The sequence below is a fragment of the Stenella coeruleoalba genome (genome assembly GCF_951394435.1).
Source record: "Stenella coeruleoalba genome assembly, chromosome: 3".
Taxonomy (NCBI): Eukaryota; Metazoa; Chordata; class Mammalia; order Artiodactyla; family Delphinidae; genus Stenella; species Stenella coeruleoalba.
The window spans coordinates 28,693,129-28,701,550 of record NC_137148.1 but is presented as its reverse complement, the minus strand read 5'-3'; the positions used below and the strand labels follow the sequence as shown (position 1 = coordinate 28,701,550).

The window sequence follows — 8,422 nt, the reverse complement described above, 5'->3', positions numbered from 1 at the left end:
CTCTTGTCTTCCTTCAAGACCCCCAATACGAAAACCAGTGTCTTTACCCATTTAATTCACGGATATCTTCCTTCTCTCTCTCTTTTTCACTCCTCTCCTTTCTAAGTCTCTGACCCCTGCAACTATATCCTGACCCTTCCCCCAGGCCCATCACCACCCTTCCGCAGAGAGACTCTCATCCTGATGAGACCCCGATGGGACATAAAACTAGCAAATTAGCCAGAAGACCCCTTGCTTTGCCTATCTGCCTGCCTCCTCTTTTCTCTCTCCCTCCCTCCCTCCCTCCTTCCCTCTCTCCCACCCGCTTTCTCTTTCTCTCTCCTTGGGACCCGCTGGAAGTGGCAGTAGTAACCCCTCAGTTAGCTCCTCCCCTTCCGTCCTAATCTCAAAGTCCAGCTGGTCAGTGAGCAGTGGAGCCCTTCCTCAGACCTGCTTCCACGGGGATTTGCTCCCTGACTGGGAGAGATGACTCTAGCCTGGAGACATTTGCTGAGAGCTTTGTACCTGGAGACCTCAACTCCCAGGACTCCCAAGACACGCCCTTCCCCCAAAGGTGAGTGGAAACCAGAGGGACGTGGGTCAGCAGAGGGTCAACGAGAGGGGAAGGGCTGAGCTCTGGAATTCTGGAATGTTAGACCCGGATAGGGTCTTAGAGACAAGTCCACTAAGACCTGTGAGCTAGACCTCACCTTGTCAGACCCAGTGCCCCCTTCTCCTGTCCAATATTTCCTAATGCTTCCTTTTGTCCTGAAATGAAATTCATGGATAATAAAACCTGACTATACACAATTTCAAAACAAAAACAGTCGCGGTAACATAAAGAAGAAAGAAAAAGAAAGCAATTCAAAATAATAAAGTATTAACTGTAGTGTACAGATGCTTGAGGATAACTGTTTTAAAAAGCATAAAGCATCTACACAAATTGCCACCAGGCCTCCGGAAAGTGGTACCACCCCCTCAATCACTAACCAGGAAACAGCCTCAGAGAAGTGTAGTCATTTACCCAAAGTCACTGAAGCCAGGTCTAAACCCTGAGTCCTCTTCTTCCACTCAGACTCTCCTCTTTCTCCAGCAGGAACAGACGCGGGGTAGCCAGGTCTGGTGGTGGCTTCATGTGCCTTTGTGTTCCTGATTTTTCACATCTATCTTGTTTCACTAGGAGCCTACCACCTCCTCACCAATTTCCCTGCTGCAAACTCGAGCGTAAGTAGGCATTTGCACACTGATGTGTCATAGTGGGACCCTGTGCCCCACAGACCCCGAACAAACACAGGAGACCCTTTTCCATTGCCCATCATGATCAATTTTATCTTCATTCTCTCCTCATCTTTCCTTTTCCTATCTCCTTCCTTCCTCTTCCATTTGCTTTCTTCCCCCTTAACAATTGCAGTTCTTTGAAACGTAATACATATCTGATGTTTTAAATGCATAATCTCCTCTCATCTTCAACCAAACTTCTTAGGGAGTACTATTATCCCATCTCACAGATGAGGAGATAGAAGAATAAAGGATAATTAAGAAATTTGGTCAAAGGCAGAAACATAGAAGTGACAACTTGGGGTTCAAAGCCAGGTCTGTCTGGCTCCAAAGTTAGAGTGATTCCATCAGGCCCTTTCTTACCCACACTTTCGGATTTGTCTTTTCCCCCAGTCATGGGTCTTTCGCCAGAACACTATTTAACTCCAGCATTTCCTGAGAAGGAGCTAGAATTATACCCAGAGTCTTATGCTTAGTAAAGAGTACGCTACCCTAAAAGTACCGGTTGTTGACAAAGTAAGAGAAAATGCCCTCTCTGCTGCCTCTTCCCCTTTCCTACCCCTGCCCTGAGGGTTGTGGAGCTGGGCTGATGGTGGGAGCAGGGGACGGGAAATGGCAGGTGAGGCTCCGTGCCTAGAGATCTTGATCAGCTCACTGAGCACCCCTTCACTTGGCTCCACCAAGGACACTACGGGGGGAAAGTAATCCTGCAAACCCAGCACGCATAGACATGGATGTCATACTTTTTACCTGGTCTTTCCAAAACCTTTGGGACTTGGCTTCTACTTTCTTACCTACTGCCCTAAATACCTGCCTGCTTGCTTGTCATCCAAACACACACTCATTGAACACACCCTTCTTAAGAATCTGCGGGGAGCAAATAGACATTAGGCAATAAGTATGTGAGCACCTACCACACACCTGAGCAAAACAAAATCTCAGCCCTTACGTATCCCAGTGGGGGAGACTGAGCATACACAGATAAACAGGTAAATATGTAAAAGATGAAATCCAGTCGAGATACATGCTGTAAATCAAACCAAATCATGGTGAGGCAATAGAAAACTAAAATGGGTGGAGGGGGAGGCAGGGGCCACGTTGGACAGGAAGATCACCTGGTGTTGAAAGCTGTCAGATATGCAAAAATAAAAATGTGTCACAGGACTTCCCTGGCAGTCCAGTGGTTAGGACTCCGAGCTTCCACTGCAGGGGGCGAGGGTTCAATCCCTGGTTGGGGAACTGAGATCCCACATGCCGCATGGTACAGCCAAAGAAAAAGAGTATGTCACAATCCTTGTAGAACACCTGCATGTATATCATGTGGTGTATGTGTGCATACAATGTCCAGCCTTACCTCTGTTTGATAGGCACAATCACTTTAGGCTGACTATGTCCACAAAGTTACAGAAGCAATTTGCTTTCAGGATAAAAGAATGGAGAAAATATCTCAGCCATGCCTTCTTTCTTACTAATTAACTAAAGATTATTAAATTTATAACATGTCTAGGCAGGTGGGGTGTACGCTCAAACATACCATGGTGCTATCACCTGCCTTCTCTCCCACAAGGAGGGGTGCACAGGAGGGCAAGTGGATTGCAAATAACATCCATTTCCACCTGAGAAACACCCCAAGCCTCCGGCAAAGCCTTTTCTAAGAAAAACATTCAAATTAGCCCTAAGGGTAGGTGTCCCGCCTGCCCCTCCAGGCCATCCTTGCTGCCATCTGCGGACTGACCTAAGCCCAGCGGAGGGCCAGGAGGGGCTCAGAGAAGGCCTGCTCCCAAAGGTACCAAAGGATGGATGCCGCCACCAGCCTGGGAATCAGGCAGAGCTCTTGCTGGTGAACAATGGCAATTGGCCCTGGTTTACTTAGGGAAAAGGACATTTATTGGAAGGGTACAGAGGGAAGGTGGGAGGGGCTATAAGAATCAATAGGAAGGTGAGGAGGTGGGCAGGACTGGACTTGCAAAGATACCAGGGAAAGCCCCATGGAAACAGCAGGAACTCCAGGCAGGAACAGCCTCGGAAGCACATCATGGCTCTAATGAGGACCTCCAGCTACTCCTTCCATCCAGGTCCTTTGCTCAAGACTTCAGATCCAGAAGCAGGGACATCCGATTCAGATGTGAGACCTTCAGAGGTCTCACGCCCTACCCTTGGCTTCCCTGGCGGGAGACAGGCAGCTGGTATTATTATCCGGTCACTTAGAGCACACAGTTCAATCAAGGATGAGCATCCTCCGTAACTTCCTGCAGACTGTGGGGCAGTTTATGAAGGGAGAAAGGAGGTGGCCTCAGGCCCTCAGCCCCATGGGGGGTGAGGGTGGGACCTCAAAACTGCGAACACCTCACGTTTAATCACGCCTCAGCTCTAAGGTGAGTGATAAAATCTTCTTCTCCTAACTCGCTGGCTAGCCCGTGTATCAGGTGAGATACCCAAAGTGACAAGCCTTTTTAAAGTGACCTAATATGCTATGCAGAAATAAGGCATCGTTAGCACTTTAATAAATTCCCTTAATGTTCTATCAGGTATGCCCATTGTGTATTTTCAAATATTTTGTAACCTTTTTTTTATTTGAAAGAGTCACAGGCTCTTAACAAATACCCACCCTGTGTTCAAAGTTGGTTGTGCATATTAGAAAAATCTTCGTCATTACAAAGAGAATTTCCCCTAGAATTTTCAAATGCCTACAGAAATGGATTTCTCTCACTTACCTTGCCCAACAGGTTTTCACTTTTTGATACTATGATTTGGGGGGAAAGAACACAGAGCTAAGGTGACTTGTCTGTTGTGGAACTCTGTTGGTGAGAATTAGGCACCCAGAAAATTAAATCTAGTTACCCACTTGGCAAGAGTGGTGGTGGTCTCCAAACCAAACCATCTTTTTATTTGAAGTAGAGTTGGTTTACAATATTGTATAAGTTTCAGGTGTACAGCAAGGTGATTCAGTTCTACATGTATTTTTTTTTCAGATTCCTTTCCATTACAGATTATAAGATATTGAATATAGTTCCCTGTGCTATACAGTAAATCCCTGTTGTTTAGCTATTTTACATATAGTGATGCGTAGCTATTGATCCTATGCTCCTAATTTATTCCTCCCCCTCCCCACCCCAAAGGCCACCTTTAAATGTCTTGAGTTGTTCAAATGAATTGAGTGGAAGTTGATGAATTTAATGAAAATCATTAGCTGTCATCCATGTTCAGCATCAGGTTTAAAAAGGCAACATCAGACCTAAAAAGGCAACATCAGACCAGCCAAAATGATAAAAGAGAGACAAAAAAATGTCTATGCTGAAATAGACGTGGGACTCAGTTTTATGAACCCATATTTCAGTTCTCCTTTCCCCGACCCCCTTGGTGCTGTCTTCTCCCCACCACCACTAGCCCCACACTCCCGGGCCCCAGGCGTGCAAACAGGCAGGTGCACACACGCACACACACAATTTCCAGGAGCCCAAGGGAAGCTTTGCCAACCTCAACTCTATGTCATCCTCAAAACATAGGCTATTTTGAATAAAGAATGCAGGCAACCATCAACATGTTTAGGTTTGAATTTCTTCCAGCAAATAATGAAAACGGAAGCATTTTCTTTCTTTTTGTCAATCAACTATTATATGTACTGTTATTTTTGAGTTTGGATTATTTAGTGAGAGAGGTTTTCAGCTGTTTGAAGATGCTGTCTAGACTTTTTTCCTTTTTTTATCGAAGTACAGTTGACTGACAATACTATATTAACTTCACGTGTGCAACATAGTGATTCAATATTTGTATAGATATACTCCATTTAAAGTTATTATGAAATACTGGCTTTATGCCCTGTGCTGTACAATATATCCTTGTACCTTATTTATTTTATACATAGTAGTTGTACCTCTTCATCCCCTACCCCTACCTTGCCCCTCCCCCTGATCCCTCTCCCCACTGGTAACCACTAGTTTGTTCTCTATATCTGTGAGTCTGTTTCTGTTTTGTTATAGTCATTCATTTGTTTCATTTTTTGGATTCCACATACAAGTGTGAGATGTAATCGAGACTTATTTCACTTACTGACTTATTATTTTTCCTACTTGCTTGCTAATCTTCCTTCCTTCCATCCTTCCTGAGAGCAGAATTTTATGTATTTCATTTTGAGCCCTCATTCAGCCATCATATTCCTATCAGTTTGGTGAACAAACAAATGCATGAATGAATATACCTAACTTGACCATTTAAAATTCAAGATTTTCTTTATCAAATTTTTCCAACTCTCTTTCTTCCCCCTCCAGACTACTTTCATAATTTCCTGTAACTTTGGAGTCAAGAGACCTTTCAGCCTCCTCAATGGGTAACTCCAATTTTGCAGAAAGGAAAATGAGACTGTGGGAGTGAAGAGAATTCGAATTCTTAGAAACACTCAGAACTTTTTCCCCCATATCAGAACAGTAACTAATGTAGAGAGACACAATGAAAAGCTTTTGAAAATGTGGAATTCTCAGAAAACTTAGCTATTATTTTTTGGGTCATTTCTATATGTGGATAGCCAAAAGCAACTTGCTTTTAAAGTAAGAGCAAATGAACGACATTTGTGATTATTTAGAGCAGAAAAGTGGATGAGTTTTCTCTGAAAGAAAGAGAGTCAGTGTCATTACTTCCCAGATTCATTTAAAAACACAATTGTTCATTGTGTTTCTCAGGAGGGTGACTTTATAGCCACACAAAACACCAACATTAGATCCATGGATTCAAACCTTCATGCTGAACAAGAGACATCATTTCCTCAGCTCTCTCCACCTGTAAAATTTTCTCGATACTGACCTTGAATCCTAAAAATTAGCAGCATTCTTTTCTAAGAGTACTTATAAGGTTTCTAGATATCTCTTCCAGCTCCGATGTTCTCTGATTCTATTATTCCATCCCACTGCTATAGAGAGGTCAAGATCTGTGCTGCCAGAGGAGGATGGAGGTGGGCAGCGAATGAGCGAAACGGTACCAGGCTGCGAGTCAGAAACTGGGCGTTTTGTTCTTGTTCTGCAGCTAACTAGCTTGGTGATCTTAAACAAATTAATTTACCACTTTAGGCTGGTTTCTACATCTATAAAATGAGCATTTTGACCCCCCCACACACACAAAAAAAATCTAAGCTTCCTTCTAGCTCCAAATATTTAATGATTCCTCTGGCCCAGCTTATCTTTTCTTTGCCACGGTCTTGTGTTGTCATGGACTTCAGGTTGTGTTTTACAGGAAGGTTTTGTCTTCCAGATCTCCTTGCATGTATTTATTATCATAGTACATGGCCTAGCACCTCTCTCTCCTCATGCTCTACAAGAATAGTCAAAAGCCATTTGTTCTTTGTTTATTGGAGCCAACCCAGTACTGGGAACTGGGCTAGGCACTGGGATTCAGGGACTAGGAAGGTCAAAGCTTAGAAAGCACCTCTATTGACAGAGAATGGACTCCTGCAACCCCCGGCCCTGGCAGAAGTTTGAACTGAACAGAGAATTACAGTCCATACAGGCAGCAGAGGGAGGAACTTCCCAGGCTTGTGAGGGACCCAGGTGGGAGAAACCATGACTTCCCCCGTATCCTCTGTGCCTTTCCTGACTAGATTTGAGAGGACCTCCCTTTTTTTCTCCAGAAAATTCATTATTTTTTAATTTTTAATTTTATTGAAGCATAGTTGATTTACAATGTTGTGTTAATTTCTGCTGTACTGCAGTGACTCAGTTATACACATATATTCTTTTACATGTTCTTTTCCATTATGATTTATCACAGGATATTGAATATAGTTCCCTGTGCAGTGCAGTAGGACCTTGTTGTTTAAGAAAATTCATTATTAATATACCTCAGTTTGGGGCCTGCGCTCACTGGCCTGGTGACGTCAGAGGCTGGAAAACTCCACCATCCGTGCCGCTCATTGCCTCCGTTTTGAATATGCAGACTTCGAAACTGAGACGCACCTGCGCAGAGCACCAATTACCTCACCTCCTTCCCTACCTCCGATTACCTTTCCCCACATCTAAGACCACCCTGCTTATTCCATAAATATCCCAACTGGGGAGGCAGTTCTGAGACTTGTCCTCCAGTCTCCTCGCTTGGCTGCCTTGTGAGTAAAACTCTTTCTGAGCTGTAAAAAAAAAAAAAAAAGATACCTCAGTTTTAAATCCAAAGGCTGATTTAAATAAGAAATAAACAAAAGTGCCTCAGGACTTTGATTCAGGTAACTATAGATGATTCTTACGAACGTGCCTGTGTGATGCTTAGCTGAGGACACTAACACTTCACTTCACTTTCAGTAGGTGCTTTCTGGACCTCTGTAACCAAGCTCGGTCTTCATACAAAGCCCAGCATGCCTCCGTGTGACTTCACACCTGAAAGATACCAGGTGAGAGTAAGAGCTTTGGGAATACCCCAGCGAGGTGGTTCTTCCTGGGAGGCCTCAAGTAGTTGCTTCCTCAAGAAGGACCCACAGACGGCCCTGCCTGCCACTGAGCCATCCGTCTCAGATGTCCTATCCCTTAAGTCACTGGGAGCATCTGAACTCTCACCCCATTCAGTGGCATTGCAGGAGTTGGTGTGTGTGTGAGACAGAGACAGACAGAGGCAGAGATGGAGAGATAAAACAGAAGGAGACAGAGGATACAAGGAAGAGCCTGTCCATGACAATATATGTATCCCAGGGATGTAGGCATAGATGTACACACACAAAGAAATACATAGATCACAAATGTGAAGGCTCATGTTTTATTCTATCTCATATGTCAATGCATAATCTGACCTTCCTGAGTCCTCCACCAAAAAATATAAAGTTATCATTTTGCTCTCAGGCTAATAAATATTGGACTCATTCTCTCTCTCTCTCTCTGTGTGTCTCTGTCTCCCTCCCCAACACCCCTTCATCCTACATAATATTCATAAGTTAGAAATTGTAGAATTAATAGAGTCAGGAGGGACCCACAGAGAGGAGAACTATAGGACAGAGGCTTTGTAATTAAAGACATAAACACCACAAGCACTTCATTGTTTGTTTTTTTCTTCTTTTTTTTTTTTTTTTTTTTTTTTTCCCGGTACGCGGGCCTCACTGTTGTGTCCTCTCACGTTGCGGAGCACAGGCTCCGGAAGCGAAGGCTCAGCGGCCATGGCTCACGGGCCCAGCCGCTGCGCAGCATGTGGGATCTTCCCG

General features: G+C 44.1%; 1 protein-coding gene across 2 annotated transcripts in view; it reads left to right on the top strand.

The window, feature by feature from the left end:
• Positions 1-465: 465 nt before the first annotated feature.
• The window catches only part of AGXT2 (alanine--glyoxylate aminotransferase 2), a gene marked incomplete at its 5' end in the record, with an annotated part of 44,125 nt that continues 36,168 nt past the window's right edge, over positions 466-8,422 (top strand). Inside the window, 2 exons of one of the 2 annotated variants that reach the window (XM_079918017.1) lie at positions 466-553; positions 7,539-7,624. In XM_079918017.1, the coding sequence (XP_079774143.1) occupies positions 466-553; positions 7,539-7,624 (174 nt within the window). Of the gene's footprint in view, positions 554-7,535; positions 7,625-8,422 lie in introns of both variants that reach the window. The other variant, XM_079918016.1, reaches the window with a different exon arrangement.